The sequence below is a fragment of the Phascolarctos cinereus genome, unplaced genomic scaffold (assembly GCF_003287225.1).
Source record: "Phascolarctos cinereus isolate Bilbo 61053 unplaced genomic scaffold, phaCin_HiC Scaffold_726;HRSCAF=1367, whole genome shotgun sequence".
NCBI lineage: Eukaryota > Metazoa > Chordata > Mammalia > Diprotodontia > Phascolarctidae > Phascolarctos > Phascolarctos cinereus.
In genome coordinates, this window is record NW_027556098.1 from 84,522,305 (window position 1) to 84,546,434 (window position 24,130).

Here is a 24,130-nt window from a genome sequence, read left to right on the forward strand (position 1 = left end):
TGGCCTTCATTACATTCTCTCTCCTTTCTCAAGGAGTTTAGTCATGTCCAACTCTTTGTGAGGGGTAAAACAGAGAATCAATTAGGGAGGAATGAAAACATTACCTCAACTGCAGTGGAGATTAAATAACATAAATTTGTAGGGAACCCAGTTAGTTCATTTGTTCAACTTCCTCTAGCACTGTCATTCAGCATAACATGATTAGGAGCAGAGGAAGCAGATGGAAGGAATAATCCAGTAGAAGTGTCTGGCAAATTAGGACAGGGGAGCAAAGTAATCTAGAGTTGAGGATACAGTGAAAATGAACTGGTTAACCAAAGGATTGAGCTTAGAAAGGGAGGAAAATGAAACCAGATTAAAGGTCATGGCCTGGGGCAGCTAGGTGGTAGTACAGTGGATAGAGTACCGGCCCTGAAGTCAGGAGGACCTGAGTTCAAATCTGACCTCAGACCAAACACTTGACACTTACTAGCTGTGTGACCCTGGGCAAGTCACTTAACCCCAATTGCCTAAAAATTTAAAAAAAAAAGGTTGTGGCCTGGGAAAGTACTGAGGGCTGGAGAGAATAGTGGTCATAGTGAGAATGAAGAATAAGTTTAAGAGGATTAAATCATGGGTCACACATGAGTGTGACCATCCCTTGTGTGGCTGAGTTAGAATGAAGGAGTAGGACTAGGCACAGGCTGACTTATAGTGGACAAAACCACAGGTTTTGGAATTTCTCATTGTATATGGGGAGGGGTTGGAGCTCATCAGATGCCTTGGGGCTGGCTAAGCTTATCTCTATGAAATTTATACCTATGAGGGTGTGACCAGTGAGTGTGACTATGACCATTCTATACTCATATGCTTCTTTATATTAAGAAAAGGAGTTATTTTGCTAAGGGTTGGGGGGACATGCCTTGCAGTTATATTCACACATAATGTGAGGGCTTTCAAAATTTAACGAAGTTGTGGAAGCGGTTGACAACCCTCTGCAGTGTACCCATTGTTCTGCTCTCCATTTCCACAGTCCAGGTTTTACTGATGTTCTCTTCCTCACGCCTGATTGTCAATTCTTTTAGTGAGAGGGGGTCACAGGTTTCACATTATCACCCTGTATCTTATTGCCTCTACTTCCTCTTTCTCTCTCTCTCCCTCTCTCTTTCTTTCCTAAATTCCTTGCAGCCTGGCTTCTGATCTTCTCATTTGACTGAAACTGCTCTCTCCATATTTACCAATGACTTTTTAATTGCCATATATTATGACTTCTTCATGACCCTCATTCTTCTTGACCTCTCGGTAGCATTGAATACTATGTACCACAGTCTCCTCTTGGAGGAAACTCTTCTCCGGTATTTTGGAATATTGCTCTCTCTTGGTTTTCCTCTAACAGTCTATCCACTCCTTTTCAATCTCCTTGCTGGATCATAATCCAAATCATATCCTAATTGAGGATGCAGTCCAAGGCTCAGTCTTTGTCCCCCTTTTCTTCTTTCTCTCCCTTGGTGACTTTACCTGCTCCCATGGGAAAGAAGGAGGAAAGGGAAGAAACAAGCATTTATTGAATACCTACAATGTGCTAAGCAACCTCTTAAGCACTTTGCAAATATTACCTCATTTGACCCTGACAACAACACTGGGAGGTAAGTGCTGTTATTATCCCTATTTTACAGTTGAGGAAACTGAGGCAGATAGAGGTTAAGTGGCTTGCCCAGGGTCATATAGCTAATGTTTGATTCTGGATTTGAACTCAAGTCTTCCTGACTCTAAGCCTAGTGTTCTATCCACTATGTCACCTAGCTGCCATGAGTTTAATTATCTTCTCTATAGAGACAAATCCCAGATCTATATATCTATCCTAGTCTTTCTCCTGAGAACCAGTCCTACATCAACAACTGCCTACTGGACATTTTCAACTGTATGTCCCATAAGCATCTCAAATTCAACACGTCAAAAACAAAATTCATTACCTTTCTCCCTCAAACCCATCTCTCTTTAAAACTTGCCTCTTTAGAAGTGCCACCATGGCACTAGTCACTCACTTTTGAGACATTAGAGTCATCCTCAATTCTTCACTTTTCTATTAACCCACAAATCCAATTGGTCGTCATGTCTTGACATTGCTACCTCAACAACATACCTTACATGCAACCTCTTCTCACCCCTCAAACAGCCATTACTCTACTTAAGGACATCACCTGGACAACTGCAATACCCTTCTTGCCAATCTCTTTGCCTCAAACCTTTTCCCATTCAAATTTCTCCTCTTTACATTTGCCAGACAAATTTTCCTAAAGTGAAGGAAATGTTACTCCCCTAAACTCTTAGTGACTCCCTATTACTTTCAGGATCAAATATAAACTCTTTGTCATTTGAGGTCCTTCACAACCTGGTCCATTATTCATAAACTTTCCATCCTTATTACACATTACTCATCTTCATGCTGTCTAGTCAAAATGGCCTCTTTAATGATCCTCTTCCATAGCACTGTCATCTATGCCTGAAATGCTCTTTTTCTTCACCCCAACTATTATAGTTTTGTTAACTATTTCTCCCTGTAGTTCAATTAACTTTTTTCTTTGAGATTCTATGCCTTTCAGTATATTTAGGTATTAATATTATTTGTTTGGTGATGGTGCGTTTAAGAATACTGTAATTTCCCCGTGTAGCATGTACACTTTTTCTGCACTCTCTCAGTCCTAGAAAGGTTACATCAGTCTTCTTTAGCATTCTAGCATATCCTGACGGGGTATCTTTTTTTTTTTCTACTGTGACCAGCTTAAGCCCCCACCAGGTGTTGATTTTGTGCTGGTTTCAAACCCAGCTTTCATTCCAACTCTCAGTTTCTTGTGACTTGCTCTCCCAACCAAGTTCAGAAATTCCATTGTCATAACCCAGAATGGAAAAATGAACTGGCCATTTCCCACCCTTAATCTTATCTAGGCTCCATTCTCCCTTGGCCACATGGTCCAGGACCTCATAAACTACTTGGCTGCTCCTAGATCCCTCCCATAGTCTTTCTGTATATAAGGTCCATCTTGTCTCCATTGAGGTGCCCAGATTCTTATCATCTAGGCACTGCTCAGATTCTTACAATCTAGCCAATAGCTCACTAACGTTCGGACTCCTGAAGAGTCTGTCCAATAAGATGGATGTTCTAATACACCTTGTCTTTGGCTGAAAAAAAAAAGAAAAGAAAAGAACAAGGAACTAATGAAAAGATGAAGGACTAAGGCCTGTTTTTCAAGAGCCCTATGGCCTCACAGAAGAGAACGTTTTAAGTCTCTTTTGCTCGGTTTCTCACTGGACACTGGGAGAGAAAGAGTCAATGAGTTCACTCAGACCCTCTGAAGCAAAGGGAAGTAACTGAAGCTGACCGCAGGATTAGCTGACCGGTAACAGTTCTGGGATATCTACAGTCTCTTCAAGAACTTTTCCTTACATGTCATCTGTTCTTCCGGAAGCCATCTCTCCAGTGTCTTTTCCATGGAGAGGTTATATCAGCTAAGGCAGCTCATGGGGGTCTGTATGCTCCGGACCCTTATTGCACCTGCTTAGCTTGTTTAACCATGATAATTACTTTTGCTTTTTAAAATTTTACCTGAAGCACAATAAATTCTCCTCTGGCCCTTCACTTCACCTTTACGTGACTCAATGTTTCAGGTGTATTTCTTATAAAAGACATATCATTAGATTCTGCTTTCTAATACATCTTACTATTTTTATGAATAAGTTCATTTATTTATATTCAGTTATATTTATGTGATAATTATGATTTTTTGAAATATATTGTTTGATGTTGTGGGTACAATGATAGGACTCCAACAGAGAGTCGCTTATGTTAAGTGGTCCTAATATCCATAAAACATAAAAACAATCACAGATAGCTTGTACTTCTCCACTATCCTGATCCATTCTGACCCTTGTCAAGCAGAAAATAATTACAGCGTCTGACCGCATAATACTTCTGGCCGACTGCAACATCTCGTGAGCCATTCCTTTATTGCTCTCTCAACCGACCCAAACCCTCACCTAATTTCTGGTCTCCATAAGGAAACACCCCTGATCCTCCAAGCCTGGCATAGATAAATGACCCCATGAATTCCCCTACCACATCTGGGTCTGATTAGGAATGGCCCCTCCCACATCTGTCATTGATTACTTGTTCTCAACCAAGTCCATTTTTAGGGTATAAAACTTCCTCACTCAGGCTCATCTTCTGAGCATGTACTCCCACCTGTATACTTCTTCCCTCCCCTCAGTGCTGGGTGAGCTTCTTTGTATCAGTAGGATTGAATCTGTTTGTCTATATTGCCATATAGTGTATGTATGGGTTTTTGTTGTTGTTGTTGTTGTTGTTGCTGCTGCTGGGTTTTTGTTTTGTTTTGTTTTGTTTTTGCCTGCTTGCTATGCCACATAATAAAGCTCATGGAAATACCAATTTCCAGTAAATTAATGAATCCAAGTAAATTCCTTTAAGAACCCAAGCCAAGAGGCCAAATAAAGCAGTTTGCTAATTGTGTATTTACCTCTGTTACCTACTTTTTCCTTTTTCTCTTTGTGTTCTCTTTTCTTTGCATAGAAAAGGGTGATATAAGAGGAGGAATGAGGTCAACTCAAGTGATCTGAAATTCAAGTGATATGTCTACAACCTGTCCTCTTTGACAAGACTCTAATCACTGGTTCTTTCACTTTCTTTCTTTGCTTACCTAGCCTTAAATTACTGAATGGGTGTTACCTCAGACAAACTGAGACCTGGGAAAGATCTTAGCTTAAAAATGCTAAGGTCTCTCATTGCATCTGGGGTCATCTCCAGTCTTCCTGATCTATGTCTTGTCATTGGACTCAGATGACCGGAGAAGACAGTGAGGTTGATGACATTGCACAGCCCTGCCTCACTTAAATATAATTCACTTGCAGGTCAAGACATCACCCTCATGATGTTATTGGTCCTCTTTGAGAATGAAGGACAAACAATAGTAATTTCTTTTAATGTTCCCTTTCTGATTTACCCTCCAGAGTTGAAGGGCTTTTTGGATTGTGGCTATCCTTCTCTTGCCTTTACCTTCCCTCTTAAAATTTTTTTTCCTATGCTTTTCCTCTTAAATCTCTCTCTCTCTCTCTCTCTCTCTCTCTCTCTCTCTCTCTCTCTCTCTCTCTCTCTCTCTAGGTCCTTGAATACCAGTGCTATTTAGTGGTTTTGGGGGAAAATGACTACTTCCTGGGCAATGGCCTGGCCTACAAATTTATGAAGTATATTGGTTAGTCATTCTTAACTAGAGTAAGATCTCTAAGCAGACCTAGTCCCATACCAGGAGGGAGAAGGAAATCTTGCTAGGAAGATCCTCCTTTTTATTCTAAGGACTCATCTGAGGCTGGAAATTTACTGCTTAGAGAAAGGAAAACCTCTGTGCCAGATTTCCTCAATTGGAAAGGTTCAAAGGCATGCTAAAACCCCACAAAGTGATTATCTCAACTAATTGCTTAGTGAATTGCAGGCCTTTCCAGGCAAATAATGCCACTTAAAGAGTGAAAAGGACAAAATCTTAAAGGGCCTTTGCCTGCCTACACCCTTACTGGATGATGGCAATTGTATCATGGAAATAACTGATTTTTAGGATCTAGACTGTGAAGGGTGAGGAATTTAAAGGTGACAGTATTTGGGGGAAAATTGTGAGAGGAAATTAAATTCAATAATTATTAAGCATCCACACTGTTAGGTGCTGGGGATGCAAAGACAAAATGTTTATTTCTTTTAGGGAACTTATATATATATATATATATATATATATATAAAATACATATTAAAAATTTATAGCATACAACTGAAACACCTTGACTCTGGATTATATAAAAAAGTAATTGAAAATTTAAAAATTGGAAACACACAACAGAAATGACAGTAATACCAATTATAACAATTTTATCCAGAAATTTAACCAATATAAATTAATTTTTACAAGGGGACCAAAAAAGCCCAGATAGTACTTTATCAGTTAACATTTGATTTCTTGTCAAATGGCAACACTGAGTTAGAAACAAATCATTTCTAAGATCTTTAAAAGATAGATGACAGACATTTATGAGCAGTATCATCTCATTAAGCAGAAGAAGCAGGAGAAGTTAAAACCCTTGAAGGAAGCTTTTTATGTCTCCTGATAGAATGTTAGCACTTCTATCTTGTATTTCCAGCACCTAGCATAGCATCTGGCGTTCAGTAGAAGTTTAATAAATGCTGATTGATGAATTGAGTATATTCTGTTGCTTTAAAGCAGGAAGACAGAAGGTAGAAAATTGTGGGAAGAGATATCTAAAGTTGGAGCAGATTAAAGGGTTGGTATTAAAGATGTTCTCATCCCAAAGACATTTAAGGATAAAAATGGAAGGACTACAAATAAAAGAAAAATGGAAAACATATTGCAAAAGTCATTGTAACAATCTTCTCTCAAGGACAATAAAACCAACACACCAGATATTCTTTTTTTTTCTTTCTTTTTTATTTTATTAATTTATTTTGATTTATCCACAATCACTTCCATATTCTTTTGAGTTGAAAATTTTTCTCCCCTTCCCCCCCCACCCTCCCCAAGACAGTGCACAATCTGATATAGGCTTTACATTTACATTCCTATTAAACATATTTTCATATTAGTGAAGTTGTAAGTAAAAATTAAAACCAATAGGAGGAACCATCAGAAAGATGAAACAAAACTCCACAGAAGGTAAAAATAAGTGATATCGATTCAACTTCCATAGTTCTTTCTTTGGATGTGGACAGCATTTTCCAACACGAGGCCTCTGGAGATGTCTTAGATCCTTGTAATGCTGAATAACAGTGGTGATAATGGACATCTTTGTTTCACCTCCAATCTTATTGGAAATGCTTCTAGCCCGTCCCCATTACATATAATGCTTGCTGAAGGTTTTAGATATATGCTATTTATTATTTTAAGGAAGACTCCATTTATACCTATGCTTTCTAGTGTTTTTAATAGGAATGGGTGTTGTATTTTATCAAAAGCTTTTTCTGCATCTATTGAGATGATCATGTGGTTTCTGTTGGTTTTGGTGTTGATATGCTCAATGATGCTGATAGTTTTCCTAATATTGGACCAACCCTGCATTCCTGGTATAAATCCTACCTGATCATAGTGTATTATTCTTGTGATAATTTGCTACAATCTATTTGCTAGTATTTTGTTTAAAATTTTTGCATCTATATTCATTAGAGAAATTGGTCTATAATTTTCTTTCTCTATTTTGACTCTTCCTGGTTTAGGTATCAACACCATATTTGTATCATAAAAAGAATTTGGTAAGACTCCTTCTTCACCTATTTTCCCAAATAGTCTATATAGTATTGGAATTAATTGTTCTTTAAATGTTTGATAGAATTCGCATGTAAATCCATCTGGCCCTGGAGATTTTTTCCTAGGGAGTTCATCAATGGCTTGTTCAATTTCTTTTTCTGAGATGGGGTTATTTAAGTATTTTACTTCCTCTTCGTTAATCTGGGCAATTTATATTTTTGTAAATATGTATCCATTTCACTAAGATTGTCAAATTTGTTGGCATATAGTTGGGCAAAATAATTCCTAATTATTGTTTTAATTTCCTCTTCCTTGGTGGTAGCTTCACCCTTTTCATTCTTGATACTAGTAATTTGGTTTTCTTCTTTCTTTTTTTTAATTAAATTAACCAAAGGTTTATCTATTTTATTGGTTTTTTCATAAAACCAGCTCTTAGTTTTATTTATTAGTTCAATAGTTTTCTTAATTTCAATTTTTTAATTTTTCCTTTGGTTTTCAATATTTCTAATTTGGTGTTTAGTTGAGGATTTTTAATTTGTTCTTTTTCTAGTTTTTTTAGTTGTATGCCCAATTCATTAATCTCCTCTTTTTCTATTTTATTTATGTAAGCATTTAGAGATATAAAACTTCCCCTAAGAACTGCTTTTGCTGCATCCCATAGGTTTTGGCATGTTGTCTCATTATTGTCATTCTCTTGAATGAAATTATTGATTGTTTCTATGATTTGTTGTTTGACCCAATCATTTTTTAGGATTAGATTATTTAGTTTCCAATTATTTTTTAGTCTATCTTTCCATGGCCCTTTATTACATATAATTTTTATTGCATCATGATCTGAAAAGGATGCATTTAATATTTCTGCCTTTCTGCATTGGATTGTGAGGTTTTTATGCCCTAGTACATGGTCAATTTTTGTGTATGTGCCATGTACTACCGAGAAAAAAGTATATTCCTTTCTATCCCCATTCAGTTTTCTCCAGAGGTCTATCATACCTAACTTTTCTAATGTTCTATTCACCTCCTTAACTTCTTTCTTGTTTATTTTGTGGTTAGATTATCTAGTGCAGAGGGGGAGGTTCAGGTCCCCCACTAGTATAGTTTTGCTGTCTATTTCTTCCTGTAACTCCCTGAACTTCTCTGTAAGAATTTGGATGCTATACCATTTGGTGCATATATGTTTAGTAATGATATTACTTCATTGTCTATGGTGCCTTTTAGCAGGATGTAGTTTCCTTCCTTATCTCTTTTGATTAGATCTATTGCTTTATCTGAGATCAGGATTGCTACCCCTGCTTTTTTCTTCAGCTGAAGCATAATATATTCTGCTCCAGCCTTTTACCTTTACCCTGTATGTGTCACTCTTTTTCAAATGTGTTTCCTGTAAACAACATATTGTAGGATTATGGTTTTTAATCCATTCTGCAATCCGTTTCCGTTTTATGGGAGAGTTCATCCCATTCACATTCACAGTTATGATTACTATCTGTGTCTTTTTCTCCATCCTTTCCCCCCATTTATGCTTTTCTTTCTCCTTTTTCCTTTCCCCCCTTCACTAGTGTTTTGCTTTTGACCACCGCCTCCTTCAGTCCCTCCTCCCTTTTATTATCCCTTTTCCTTTTCTTCCCCTTTACTCTTACTGCTTCCCCCTCTCCCTTTTCTTTCCCCCTTCCCTTTTCTTTCCCCTTTTCCCTCCTACTGCCTATAGGGCAAGTTAGATTTCTATACCTAACTGATTATGTTATGCCCTTCTTGAGCCAAATCTGATGAGAGTAAGGTTCAAACAATGCTCCCCCCTCCCTTCTTTCCCTCTGCTGTAATAGGATTTTGTGTCTTTTCCTGTAATGTAATTTACCCTTGTCTGCCTCCTCCTTTCTCAGTATATTTTCTAAGATCAGATTGATCCACTTATTAGGATCCATTTAACCCACTTGATTAGATTTTTTTTTATCATTACATCAAAGTAAACTAATATCCACCCTATTTATGTATACTTCTTTAACATGGTGTAATAACAGTACAGTTCTCAAGGGTTGCAAGTGTCATATTCCCTTGTAGGGGGTTAAACAGCCCCCCCCATTAACAACATATTGTATCTTTCTGTCCCATTTACCTTTTTATGTACTTCTTGAGTCCTGTACTTGAAGATCAAATTTTCTGTTGAGCTCTGGTCCTTTTATCAGGAAAGTTTGGAAGTCTCCTATTTCGTTGAATATCCATCTCCTCCCTTGAAAAATGATGCTCATTTTTGCTGGGTGGTTGATCCTTGGCTGCATTCCAAGCTCCTTTGCCTTACGGAATATCATATTCCACGCCCTGCGGTCTTTTAATGTAAAAGCTGCAAGGTCCCATGTAATCCTGACTGAACACACCAGATATTCTTATAGAGGAGGTAAAAAATGTCACTAAAGGAACAAAGTGGGAAAAGCAGCTAGACTGAACCAAGTATATACAGAGGAGATATATACTTGATTAGACTAAATTGTGAAGGCATTGAAGAACCAGAATAGACAACATATCTGAAAGAGGGGAAGATACTAAAAGGCAAGGGAAAAAAGTCTCAGACTTTATTAATATAGGGGGAAAAAAACAATTAAGAGAACTACAATAACTGTTGATTTATATGCCTACTTTTCCATTTATAAAAATGTTGTACAAGATTCATCTCAGTCAATATACAGTTATTAAGCATCTGCTACGTACCAGTAACTGTGCTAAATACAGTAGATATAGAGTAGGGCAAAAGACAGTCCCTGCCCTCAAGTACCTAACAAGCTGAAGAAGCAGAGAACATGTAAGCAACTGTGTACAAACAAGCTATATACAGGATAAACTGGAAATAATAGAGGGAAGGTATTAGAATTAAGAGTGATTGGGAAAGGCCTCCTGTTGGGAATCCTTGACAAGAATCTTAATAAGAAAGAAGCAGACTTTCTCAAGCAACATTCAGCCATGGATCATATATATCATTTTACAATTGTTGTTCATCCTTCTTCTTCTTCTTCTTCTTCTTTTTGCTTTTTGGTGAGGCAGTCCAGGTTAAGTGACTTGCCTGGGGTCACACAGCTAGTAAGTGTCAAGTGTCTGAGGCTAGATTTGACCTCAGGTCCTTCTGACTCGGAGGCTGGAGCTTTAATCACTGCCCCACCGAGCTGCCCCCACATCCTTCATTTTCAAAGAGGACCAGTGACATTATAGGTTAATGTCTTGACTTTCTCAAGAATTAGATCTAAGTGAGGCAGAGCTGCACAAAGCCATCAGCCTCACTCTCTTCTAGTCATAGAATCCAGTGTCAAGACAAAAGTCAGCAGATGTAGGGATGATCTTGGTTCTAAGAGTACAGCGCCTGCTTCAGCTGCCTTCATGGCTGTTGAAAACAAATAGTTCTTATCTACCCATTTTGCCAGGGGAAGTCTTCACGTGCTTGTGGTAGACATCCCCCTAACTCACCAACGAGTTTGAAAGCCCTCCATTACCCTCAACCTGGTTTAGAAAATCTGCCAAAATGGTTTTACTGGGGTGTGGCTGCTGCACATACTACAGCTTCTTGTAGCCACAGAGTAGGGTGAAGGTGGACACCAAAAGTGAATAAGCAGCCTTGAAAAGTGCTCAGCAACCCCTGACAGAAGAGGAGCTAGACCTCCCTGAAAAGAATATAACATCCTATTGTACTTATTGTATGTTGACTATCAAATATTTTTGATTCAGTAGAACACTGTCTTCAAGGCTCTTTTATAACAAGATGTCTCCTATCTATATATCAGAATAATTCTAGATTGGTTGGAACATGTAATGCTGAAATAACCCTGTTCAAAAACCCTTTAATAATGAATATCAGGCATAAAACAGGGAGATGTATGCTTGCCAAAGATATTTGCCGCTGTAATAGATGAGAACCAGTTCAGGTCAAAGAGTAATTGTCCTCTGTGGAGGGTGAGGTCTTCCAGATGTTTGCATATAACATTATGCTTCGAATTAAAAAACCTTTACTAGCTAGACCAGAGGCAGCCCATTCCACATTGAATGGCTCTTAGATAACACTTCTAAAGTGCTTTGCAAACCTTAGAGCACAGTCTAAATGCCAGCTGGGGCTGCTGCATGACTTAGTGGATAAAATTCGGGGACTTGAGTCCGGGAGACTCATCTTCCTGAGTTCAAATGTGACCTCAAACACTTACCAGCTGTGTGACCCAGGGCAAGTCGCTTAACCCTGTTTGCCTGAGTTTCATCTGTAAATTTCATCTGTAAATTTAAATGAGCTGAGAAGGAAATGGCAAAATACTCCAGTATCTTTCCCAAGAAAACTCCAAATGGGGTCACAGAGCTGGACATGACTGAACAACAACAATTAATGATAATGATAATTGATAGGAAGTTTTCCTTTTCATGGGGTCATAATCTAGAACTTGCTACTTAATCAATAAGCGTTTATGTAAGCCAACATCGTGTGCTCGGTACTGTAGGTACAAATATAAAGATCAACAGTCCCTACCCTCAAACTTACATTCTAGTGGTTACCAGATAGTAAATTGAAATTTATAAAGGTTATCGAGGAATCAAAGATTTAGAGCTGTAAGAGGTCAATTGCCACCTGAAGGATGTCTCTATTTATGGGCTAACATCCAAACTAGGTGCCTAAAACCAAAATGAGCGTAAGGTTTGTAAAAGGCAGACACTTTCTTGAGGGAATTTAGATCTCTCTTCCCCTGAAGGGGAAGATGCCTGGAGAAAACAAAGGCCAGCTCTTGAGATTTAAATCCCCCTTTTCCCCAAAGGGAATAAAACCAGAGGAAGACAATGCCTGTGAAATTAAATAAAGGCTTTTATTTAGCAAGGAAGAAAAAAACCCACATGTGCATGGGCACTGTGCAGCCTGTGCTGAACAGGACACCAGGTAATGGATGGTAAGAGTTTATATACCTTTTAAACAAAGGAAGGTAAAAAATTTGGGGGAAAGATGGGCTTAGAAAGGAATGAGTCAGTGAGCACCCCATGCCCAACAGGAGAGGGAGAGTGAAGAGTTCTTGGTGTCTGAGCTATGGTCCTTTGATACACAAATTAGAAGGCATTCTTGGCAATAAGCAGTCCACAGTTCAGTGCTTGATAAGGAGAGGTCTCCCCAAAATAGGATATTCTGAGAGCCCCCTAATCAAAATTACAGGAGTCTCTAGAGACAATGTTGTCTCCAAAAGCCATAAAACACAGATGTGTCCAAGAGTCCTATAACCTACAGTCAGGAAAGTCTTTGAAGATAAGGATGTCTCTTGAAGGTCCATAAACCACCAAATGGCTCAGGGTCTGCTTCAAAGCTGGTCACTGCAAAGGATTGTTGGTATGTCAAGTCACTCTTCATCTTAGTTAATAAAGCCAGTCCTCATATAGCTCTTCTCCATTACTTGGATAATTGGGGAGCTCAAGCACAAAATCATTTGTACAGATTTGGGAAGCCAGAAGTGAGAGTTGAAACTAGGGGGTGCCCAGCTTTCGGCAGACTTGGAGTTGAAAGGGTAGTGCAGTGTGTTTGAATTTATAACTCAGGCTGCCCATACTCTTTCTAGGAAAGGTCAGAAGGCCTGAAGAGTGGCTTAAATAATAATAACGATGGTTAGCATTTATATAGCTTCCAGGTTAGCTAAGAGCTTTACATACATTATGTCACTGAGCCGGAGTCTAGGGTTCTTGGTGGAGGAGGTGGGGGAAGGGCTGTAAGAGCAGGAGGGGGAAGGCGTCAAGTCGGCGTATACCCACTCTAGGGCAAGAGACAATGCCGGGAAAGCTATAGCCCGGTCATGACCCCTAGGCCACCGTTATCCTTCACTTCCGGGTTGCTCCCTTTTTATTTCCCCCACCCCAATTCTCGGGGGGGGGCGCTACCCCGTTCTAGGGGGCGGGAATGCGCGTGCGACCCTTTCCAGCGTGCCCGCCTCCTTTGACCCGCGCCTGGCTAAGAGCGAGGGAGCGCATGCGCACGTAGCCCTCCGCCCGCCCCCGCTAGGTGCCAGGTGAGTGCGCGTGCCACAGAGAAAGAGGCAGGAGGGAGGCGGGAGCTACCCTGCGGCTGGGCGAGCCGCGGGAGGATGGGAAAATAGAGGCAGCCCAGTGTCTGTGGAGGCGAGCGGGGAGGAAGAGGCGGTTCGGGGCGGAAGTGGTTCCGGGTCCCCGCGGCTACAGCTTGCAGCTTCAGCCCCGGCAGCCTCAGAAGCCGCCGGGACCTGGGAGCGGGTGGAGGTGGTGTCGGCGGCCGAGGAAAAGACGCTGCGGAGCTGGAGGCGGCCGCGGCCTCCCGGGACTTCCCCTCCCTGTTCTCGGGGACTCCGCGGTGAGCCGCCCGAGCCCAGCCGGCCGGGGTCCAGGGAGGGGGCTGGGCGCGGCGGCCCGTAGAGGGCCGGGACCCCCGCCCCCGCTGGACGGGTGGGCCAGGTGCGTGGGGGCCACGGAGGGATGGAGAGAGAGGAGGGCGCAGGCGGCGGCTGCACTTGGGGGCGTAGCTGGTGAGTGTGTACACACTGACGTTGTCGCTGTTGCGTGTGTTGTTTTTTTTTTTGCCTCCTTCGCATTAGATTTGTCCCTCACTATCCTACCATCGCATCCTCATCTTTCCCTTTCCTGGGGGTTGGGGGTGGGGAAGTTTCGGGCAAGTTTCTTCGAGGCCAATTTCGGCCCTTGCAGGTGGTGGTCCCGGCGCAGTGAGTAGAAGGAGCGCTTGACTTGGAGCCAGGTTCAAATCCTTCTTTATACACTTCCTCTGCTTGCCCTCCTCGGCTAGTCGCTTTACGTCTCGTCAGCCTCATCCATGAAACGGGGATAACAGCACTTACCTCCCGGGGTTGAGGATCCAACGATAAACACTGTGTGAACCTTAAAGCATTTATATCATCATCATTAATTATCGTTATTACTCCTAATTTCTCGTGGGGGAATGGGGGTAGGAGGCTGTCCACTGGGTTCTCTTGCCCCAGTGCGGCCAGACGGAGGTCAGTGAGTTCCCACCCTTCTTCATTCTTCCGCAGCTCGGAGTACCCGAGGACTGGGAACATTTTGCTGGGCAGCTTTGGCAGCTCGGAGGTGTTAGGGAGCATGTCCTTGTCCCTGGGGGAGTTAACCTGCTTCGAGCCTACAGAGTAAGTAGTGGCGGTTTGGGGAGGGTCAGGCTGGGGGGTAGGGATGCGACAAGATACCGAAACTTAGGGGATGAAGCTAAAAGTAGTTCTTAAAGGGGGAAAAAAATTGATCTCTAAATTAGCTTTCCTCACCCAAAGAACGGATGAATCAATGAAGTGGGCTTGCAACTAAAAAGACTAGAACAAACCGAAAATCCCCAACTGAGCAACAAAAGTAGAAATGTTGAAAATTTTAAAGGATCAATAAAACAGAAAGGGCAACCGAAGTGGTTCTACTTAAGAAAGACAATGTGGCATCACTTTTTTTCATTGCTTGTGAAAAGTTAGTCCCAAGTTATGAGAGCTATTATTATGCCATTGTATAAGGTAACACCTGAAATTTTTTGAATGGCTAAAATTTCCTCTTGTGAGTGTACAGTATAATTTTGAGGGATGGGAATGGTTTGTGCTGCAATTGATATGTGGAACAAAAAGTGATGAGAGGAAGAAAATTTATATTAAAGAATTTAAAGGGCTTCCACAGGAACTCTAAGGGAACCAAAAGGAGAAGATATTCCTGGGATTTTGTAGCTATTTCCCTAGATTTCTTTTTTAAAGTAAAATGTAACTACATCTCTTTATATCTTCCTTTTTTATAGAATACAAACAAAAAAATAGAATGGTCACTAAGTATTTTATTTTGCACCTCCCTTCTGCGAATTTTTTTGTAGTACTTTAGTTAGTTTAGTGAGTGGAAGGTGCTTCAAGGTCCATAGGAGTAGTAGAGTAACAGAGAGGAAATATTTTGGTTGTTGAATTGCAATTTGGCTGTTAATTTTTTACATTGAATCTTGAGTCGGTGTGTTAATGTGTGTTTATCTTTCTAGTATGTATAGCTATTAAAAATCCTTTTCCTGTAAAAATCTATTACTGCAACCATCAGAAAAAGGCAGAATTTTAGACATAGATTAATAGTTCTGTGATAATATACTACTTTGCAGCTGTGAATTGGAGTGCCTTTCTCTAGTTCACTAGTTTCTTTATTAGTTTCAGTATTAATAATTAAGGTTGATAGAGTGTTTTAAGGTTTGCCAAGAGCTTTCCATACATTATGTCTTTTGAGTTTCATAACAATCCTTTGGGTAGGAATGAAGATGGGAGGGATCTGTGATGTTGTTGGTAGAGGAAACTTCTGGTTGATAAAACTTCTACCAGTTGAGGTTGGCGTCTTATGGTTATAGATAAGGAGTTATTAAAATTTTTTGTTTCATGTATCCTTTGGTAATCTGAATGAGGCCTGTGAACTCTTTCCCAGAATAATGTTTTTAAAAGTGTGTTACAAAGGAAATTAATGATATTGAAGTTATCCAAAAAAATTTTTTTTTTAAGTTTACGGACTCTAGATTGAAAACACCTGTTTGTCCCCATTCCCCCCCCAATGCCCTAAGCATTGAGAGGTTAGTGACTTGCCTAGGGTCATACTACGGGTACATGTAAGCGACAGGACTTACCCAGGGCTTCTTGACTTTGAAGCCAGCTCTTTATCTACTATTCCAGGTTGCCTTTTGAAGTAGGAACTTCTTCCTACCTCTTTATTTAATTGAATTTATATAATTTATTACCTTTTTTTTTCTAACACAAATAAGGGAACTAAGTGCTTAAGACTGGCTTATGAATATAGAGTAAATAATTCAAAGATAGGATTTGAACCCAAATAATTCCTGATGTCAGGGCTTTATGACTTCTACCCATGTTTCCTCTGCTGTATTGATTTTATATGTCAACTTAATTTTCATTTTTAGTTCACACCAGTTTATGGATATATGAATGTTTTCTGACTACAGATCACAAAATCCATATAATGGTCCACTCTGGCAATGGAGTTAAATTCTTGAGACATCTGCTGGAAGTTTCATTTCTCTAAAAGCAAAACATCTGTTGAATTTTTATTTTCTTTGCTGAGGGAATTTTGGATTTAATCATGGCCAACTAGAAAGAACAGTTTTGTGATACATTAATATTAGTAACTGGGAGAAAGTTACTGTCATCTTGTGGTTTGTACCAGCTGGGAAAAGAAATAAAATCAAGTATAGCTGGATTTATATTTGAGATTTTAGGAAAGCAGATTTTAAAACTCTAGGGGAAGTAAAAGCTGGACACTGAGATGGGAGATGCTAAAGGAAAAGTAATAAAGCACCTACTATATGCCAGGCACTGTGTTAAGTGCTTTACAAATATCTTGTTTGAGCCTTACAACAACACTGGGAGGTAGTTTCTGGTTATTATCTCTATTTTATGATTGAGGAAACTGAAGCAAACAGGTTAAGTGATGTACCCAGGATCACATAACTGGGAAGTATCTCAGATCATTTATGGACCCAGGTCTCCCTGTCTTCAGGGGGAAGTACTCTAGCTGGGCCAGGTAGGTGTCAATGAAATGTTTACTCTATAGTCATTGGGGATTCCAAAGAGAGTAAAATGGTAAGCTACAAAGGCCAGGATGAGTTTAATTGCTTAGGAGCATGTGATCTTTGGTTTTAAAAGTAGTTTTTACCAAAAATTCACCTTCTTGGGAGTGATAGCCCTCTAAAGCTGGAATTCTTACTCTGGGCTCCTCACTGTCCTCATTGGTGACAAGGAGCATCACATGACCTTCTTCATCTAGCCAGCATCAACTGTGCTTCCTGGCTTTGTTCTTCCTATCCTACCTGACAATGACATACCCTCTGATACCTAGTTAGCCAGGTAGTACAGTGTATAGAGCACTGGCCTGGAGTCAGGAAACCTGAGTTCAGATGTGGCCTCAGACACTAGCTGTGTGACCCTGGGCAAGTTTTCTCCACTTAAAATGGGGATGATAATAGCATCTACTTCCCAGGGTGGTTGTACAAGTCAGTAGCTGATATTTGTTAAATGCTAAGCAAGGTTTGGGCACATAGTAGCTCTTAATAATCCTGTTTCCTTCCTTCCTTTGTCTGGATTCTCCAAACACCCTTGCCCTCCTCCTTTCTAACCCTGGAGCCCTAATCTAGTGAGTACAACCTTTTTACTATGGCTGTATCTCTCACCTCCCCTTTGACTTTATAAACCAATCCTTTGGCCCCCTCTGGGTCGCTCTTCCCTTAAATATGGTATTTCTCCCTATTTGTTTATAAGCGCCTTTAGGGCAGGGATTATCTCCCTTTTGTATTTGTGTTCCCAGCATAGTATGTGAGGGCTTGAACCTTTAATGAGCTGAGGCTTACAATAATAATTATTATAATAAAAGACATTTATGTAATGTTAAAAGATTTGCGAAGTTCTGTATACACTTCATTTTGATCTTTTCAGCTTCATGAGATAGGTAGTATAAATATTATTTTCATTTTACAGATAAGAACTGAAGCTTATAGAGATTTAGTGATTTTTGCCTGAAGTTTGAGTTACTGAGTACTATGCTGAGGACAAAAAAGGATGCTTTTAAATATATTTGGTACAAAACCAGCTACGAAAATGAAGATGTTCACTGTTTGGCCTAATGATTTAATAATAGGTGATAGAGATGTTCGAACTACTCAGTTCTTTCCTTTTCTCCAACAAGGAGAATGGGTTCCCAGACTGGAGAGGGTAAAACAATGCAAATAGGACGGGGTTACAGTTCAAAAGTAGATGAAATAGTAAGAAAGCATTTAGTTACCTTAAGGGGAGTTCACGTCTGCCACCCCAAGTATATTGCATCCCAGGGTACTGAAGTACCTTGCAAATGTTACTTCAGTTATTGTTGATAATCTTGAGTCAGCAAACATTTCTTAAGCACATATTATGTGCCAGGCACTGTGCTAAGTGTTAGGAATACAAAACAAGCAGAAAGAAAAACATTGTTATTAAGGAAGACAACCTGAAAAAGGGAGCTGAAGGAGGAGTGAGAATGAAGGTACTCAGCCTGGCCAGGGGGTCATTGTAGAGAAAGTCAGAACTGTGGTCTAGAGAGGAATGAAAACGTAATTGGCCTAAACTTCTTAAAATGCAGTTTCTAGGAATAACCAGCCAATTAGATGGAGAGGCTGCAGGGGTGAAGGCTGCTTCCAGTGGGAGTAGTCATCCAGGGTGACTTCCAGGGTGAAGAAATTTCCATGACATTGTAGAGAAAGCCTGTGGAATTCAGTCAGAAGTGATGCTCACTTTATCCGGATGTGTCACTTATCTCTACTGTACAGAGAACTTTGTGAACCCCAAGAAAGGCCACCACCATAGCATCCTGAGACAGAAATGTAAGAAACTTGGAAATATGCCAGAAGATGGGAGTTGAACAAATAAATGTCTAATTTTCAGAAAGGGGAAACTAATTGGATTCTCCCAGATTCCAGGCCAGTAATCTTGATGTAGAGACTACCATTGGACATGTTTCTAGAGAAATCAAGGTGTGGTAGAAAGAGCACAGACTTTATAAAGCATTAGAAGGTCTGGATTTGAATACCTTCTCTGCTAGAGGCACAGTGGATAGAATGGTGGACCTAAGTTCATATCTGAATTCAGACACTTATTTATCTTGTGACCCTGGGCAAGTCACTTAACCTCTGCCTCACTTTCCTCAACTGTAAAATGGAGACGGTCTACCTCCCAGAGTTGTTTTAAGGTTCATATGAGATACCCGTGAAGCATCTGTAAAGGACTTGATACATAATAGGTGCTTAATAAATGCTTGTTTCCTTCCTACTTGTTACCTGAAATTACCTTAAGCAAATCACTTCATTTTCTTCTGCTTTAGTTTTCTCATCTGTGAAATGAAGTGATTGGACAAGATCATTTCTATCTCTAAATTATAATAATTAATTAAACAAGTGGTTTGTCTCCTCAGGATGGCCCACGTTGATCTACTAAGATGAATTGAATTTGAAAATATGAATTGGTTTGTGGTAAGGCAGCCACCCTCTCTCTGGCTGAAAATGTCTGGCATCTTGGAGGAAAGAAGTGATATATATATATGTAGATATATCTATATATATCTATATCTATATATATATAAATAGAGAGAGAGAGAGAGAGAGAGAGAGAGAGAGAGAGAGTGATATAGTTAAATCTGTATTTGAGATTTTAGGAAAGCAGATTTCAAAAGGTTTTTGTGCAGCTTTAACATGTCTGCCTTCTCTTTCAAAGAAACTACTGCCTCTGAACTTATTCCCACAAAGTGTTTTTTGTGCTTAGTAAACTGAGTTATGCTAGAATAGAGTTGTTCCTTCTGCTGTACTTAAGAAAATATTGGTACAAATACTGGTCTTGCAGTTTGATTGTGTTTCTGTGAAAAAGATGGGAGCATTTTAGTGGCATTTAATATGAGTCAAGTGGGATGTGAGCTTAGGCTGCATCAGGATGGCTAGAGTGTTCATCGTGGGGGAGATAATAATCCCACTGGACTCTGATCATAGAGCTTGAAGAGTTTTGGGTTGTTATTGTGGGCATCCTTCATTAGGAAGGACCTAGGCAAATTAGAGTATTTCCAGAGGAGGGCAACAGTATTGTTTAAGGAGTTGTTTTTCCTGGGGAAAAAAAAAAGTAGATCTAGGTGAGAGAGAATAGCTGTCTTCACGTTCTGTAAGAATTGCCATTTGGAAGAATTAAACTTATTCTGCCAGACCATGTAAACCTAAAACAGTGAGTGGAAATTGCAGAAAAGAAGATTTTAGTTTATTACAAGAAAAAACTTGTTAATAATTGGAGTGGTCCCAAGGGAGTGGTGGGTTCTTCATCACTAGAGATTTTGCAGTAGAGGTGGATGGACCACTTATCAGGATCATTGTAGAAGGTGGCCCAGTGAATGTGTACTGATGAGACCAGATGACTGTTAAAGTTAATTTTGAGATTCTTCAGTTCTGATTAATTACCCTTAAAGAGGTATTTGATAACTCTTAACCTTCCCAAATAAGATAACATGTTAATATCATGTTTATAATTTTTCTAGTACTTGAGTTTATGAAATTGTAGATACATTTTCATCTGTTATGTGGATAAATACATCTCATATTTACATTGCATTTTATGGTTTATAGAGCATTAGATTTGGAGTCAGTGGATTTGGGTTTCAGTCTCCTAGCTCTGCCATATTTCCATGACAGGCAGTTTTCACATCTGAGCCTTTGTGTGCATATATATCCAACATGTGTAGGCCTGCTGTTACAAAGATGAATAAGACTGGTCCCTGTTCTGAAGACTAGCAGGTAAGAGAAAACATGGACAGAAGTCATGTCATTTATAAAGAGTATAATTTCTTAGGGGCAGCTAGGTGGTGCAGTAGATAGAGCACCAGCCCTGGAGTCTGGAGGACCTAAATTCAAATCTGGCCTCGGATATGTAATGCTTACTAGCTGTGTGACTGAGCAAGTCACTTAGCCCCAATTGCCTCACCAAAAAAAGAAAAAAAATATAACTTCATGAAAAAGATAAACTTAGGAATATGCAAATTTAGAGAAGGGACTTCTGGATTGTAAACTCCTTGAGCAGCTGAGACTGCTCAGCTCTTTGTCCTTAGCATGTATGGGTGCTCAGTAGATATTTGTCACCTTGAATTCTGCTTAAGATGACTCAGGAAAACCTAATTGGGTAGAGTGGCATCTGAATTGAGTTCTTTATCATGCCACAGCTTTTTGTACAAGTGGATCGATTGTCTACTTGATTTGGTTGTTGTGAGACTCTTTCAGGGAGTCATTAAACTAGGTTGCACTTGTAAAAGGTATAATATTAAATATGCATTTTAGTTGTTTTCTAAACTCCATTGTACTTTACTAGAAAGGGAAATACAATTTTAAATGTTTAGTGGGATGTTCATGTGCAGAAAAAGGTTGACTCAAAAGTGCAAGTCAAAAAAATAAACAGTGTTCAGCTCTGCCATAATAAGTTTATAGATTTAGATCTAGAAGGGACTTCAGAGGATTGAGTCATCTAATCCAGATGACTACTCTTTAAAAATTTTTATTGATAGCTTTTTTTAATATCATCTTCATTTCCAGATATATCCACCAAAATTCTTCCCTAGAGAGCCATCCTTTTAACAATAAAAAATAAAATAATAAAATACAATAAAAACAATAATAAAAAAATAAAATAAAAAGTCTGAGGAAAAAAAGGCAACTCTGCAAAAGTAACACATTATCCAAATTTGGCAATGTATTCATTGTTCCACACCCGGGTCTCCCACCTATGCAAAGAATAGAGGAGGTACATTTTTTTTCCTCTTTCAGAATGAAATTTGATCATTATAATGAGCTTAATTTTTTATTATTGATTATTATTATTATTATTTATTATTGCATGGGTAGTCATGTATAATTTCCTGATTCTGTTTACTTCATGTATCAGATCATAGGCTATTCTGTATTATTTATATTCATTGTTTTTAATGGCAAAGTAATATCCCAGGACATTCATATATCACAGTTTGCAATACCTTAAGGAAAATGTTATCCAAGGTTACACAAAGTTAATAAATGGCAGAGCCAATACTTGAACTTGGGTCTTTTGAGTCAAAATGTTATTTCCAGTGTATTATGCCGCCTCTTTGGGGTGTGAACTACAGTTATAGGAGGGAGGAAATAGTTGGGGAGTGACCTGACACACCTTTATCCTCTTTCTGTAGGTATCTCTGGCCACCAGGAGCTCTTCACTGATAGATCCTTAGAGGTCCCAGTACCCTGGTCATCCCTTTTGTTTTATTTAGTCCCAGGAATTCCTGATTTCACACCTCCTTCTCTCACCTCCAGCTGCTAGTGTCTGCCTTGAAAAAAAATTTATCTTTTATTCATTTTATCGTATATTTGCTTATATGTGTCTATCCACAAAGAATGTAAGGCCCTTAAAGGACAGGAACTGTTGTTGTTTTGCCAATTTGAGGGATATGAGATGTAGCCTCAGTTAATTTGCATTTCTCTATTAATGATTTAGAGCTTTTTTCATTAGGTTTTTAATAGCTTAGATTTTTTCCTTTGAAAATTGTGGGTTCATATCCTTTGAAGATTTATCTACTGATGAATGGTTCTTGTTCTTAGTTGTTTTAATTAGTTCCTTATATATCTTGGATATTCTCCCCCCCCCAACATCTGTCTCCCTTCTAATTTCAACTGCATTAGATTGGTTTGTGTAAAAACTTTTATTTCATATACTCAAAATTGTCCATTTTATCTTCTGTGAGCCTGTTCCTTTGGTATTAACTCTTTCTCTATCCATAGATCTAAAAGATAATTTCCTTGTTCCTCTGATCTGCATATGATACCATCTTTTATGTGTAAGTCATGTTTCCATTTGGAGCTTATCTTGGTTAAAAAATTTGAGAATTGGTCTATACTAGCTAACAAACTACTTTCCAGTATCCTGGTAGTTTTTGTCAGAGTGATAATTGAGTGCTTATTCCAGTAGCTGGTCTTTGGGGTTATTAAATATAGGCTGCTGTAATCAGTTACTTCTGTATGCTCTGCATCTAATTTGTTCCACTGATCTCTCCTGTTTTTTAATATTAAATGGTTTTAATGATTTACTGCTTTATAGTGTAGTTTGAGATCTGATACTAAGGTCCATACCTTTGTATTTTGTTTTCCCACAATTACGCTTGAGATTATTCACCAAAAGAATTCCTGTGTAAATTTAATTACTTTTTGTAGCTCTCTAAAGTAATCCTTTGCTGGTTTGATTGGTGTGGCATTGAAGAAGTAAATTCTTTTAGGTATATTGCCATTTTTCTTATATTTGTTTTATCTGCCCATGAGCAATGAATATTTTTTATGATTTTTTAGGTCTGTCTTTATTTCTTAAAATGTTCTCCCAAATATTTTATGCCTTCTATAGATATTTTGAATGGAATTTCTCTTTCTAGCTCCCTCTCCTGAGTTTTGTTAGTCTAATCTTGGTGATTTATGTGAATTTTATGTTCTGTAATTTCCAAATTTTTTAATTGCTTCAATTTTTTTGCTTGACTTGGCTCTTCAAAGTAAATCATCATCTGAAAAGAGTAATTTATTCTTTCAATTTTTATTAATCCTAGGAACTAAAAACACATGTAAAGTACTTTCCAAGCTTTGAAGCACAATGTAAATGCTGTTGTTGTTGTCATTTTCTCTCATTATTTCCAAATTGTTTTCCAGAATATTTGGGCTAAATTCACAGACTCAGCAGCAGTGTTAGTGTGCTTGACCCGCTCCAACATTCTTTCCCTCTTTTGTCATTTTTTGGCTTTCATATCTTCTAGGCAAGGGGATCAAAGCTTTGTTGAAAAGGGTGATTTTTATGCTTGTTTGGTATCCTCTTTAAGGCAATTAAAAACTTCTCTGTTAAGTTGTTAAAATCATTATCTATGACCACTCCTTTATCCATTGCCCATTTTTCACTATTTTTAAAATTGCACTTGTGAATTCATTAGTATAGGGAACTCTTGGTGAAAAAATTCCCTCTTCATGTAGTTTGACCCCTGTTCAGTAAACTTTAATCATCAGAGGCAAGATTTGAATCCACATGTTACTGACTTTGAAGCTAGCTCTCTATCCACTATACTAGCTGTCTCTAAACTTTTTTCATTATGCATCCTATTAATCAAAAATTTTCAGACACCCTCCCTTTCAGTGTGTGTGTGTGTGTGTGTGTGTGTGTATGTATTTACTTTGGCACAAATTCAGTGTGTGCTACTGTACTGCTGTGTCTGTGAATTATAAAATGTATACAACGTGATTTTTTAAAAACTAGGCAATAAAGATAAAATGTTTTGATCCTAGAGTTAGTAGG

At 38.9% G+C, this 24,130-nt stretch overlaps 1 protein-coding gene across 6 annotated transcripts in view; it reads left to right on the forward strand.

The window, feature by feature from the left end:
• Nucleotides 1-13,482: 13,482 nt before the first annotated feature.
• BCLAF3 (BCLAF1 and THRAP3 family member 3) overlaps nucleotides 13,483-24,130 on the forward strand; it is a 103,125-nt gene continuing 92,477 nt past the window's right edge. The window contains exons 1-2 of one of the 6 annotated variants that reach the window (XM_020989924.2): nucleotides 13,483-13,780; nucleotides 14,300-14,410. In XM_020989924.2, coding sequence (XP_020845583.1) covers nucleotides 13,731-13,780; nucleotides 14,300-14,410 — 161 coding nt within the window. In that variant the 5' untranslated portion in view covers nucleotides 13,483-13,730. The remainder of the gene's footprint in view (nucleotides 13,781-14,299; nucleotides 14,411-24,130) is intronic. The other 5 variants (XM_020989922.2, XM_020989921.2, XM_020989920.2 and 2 more) reach the window with 5 other exon arrangements.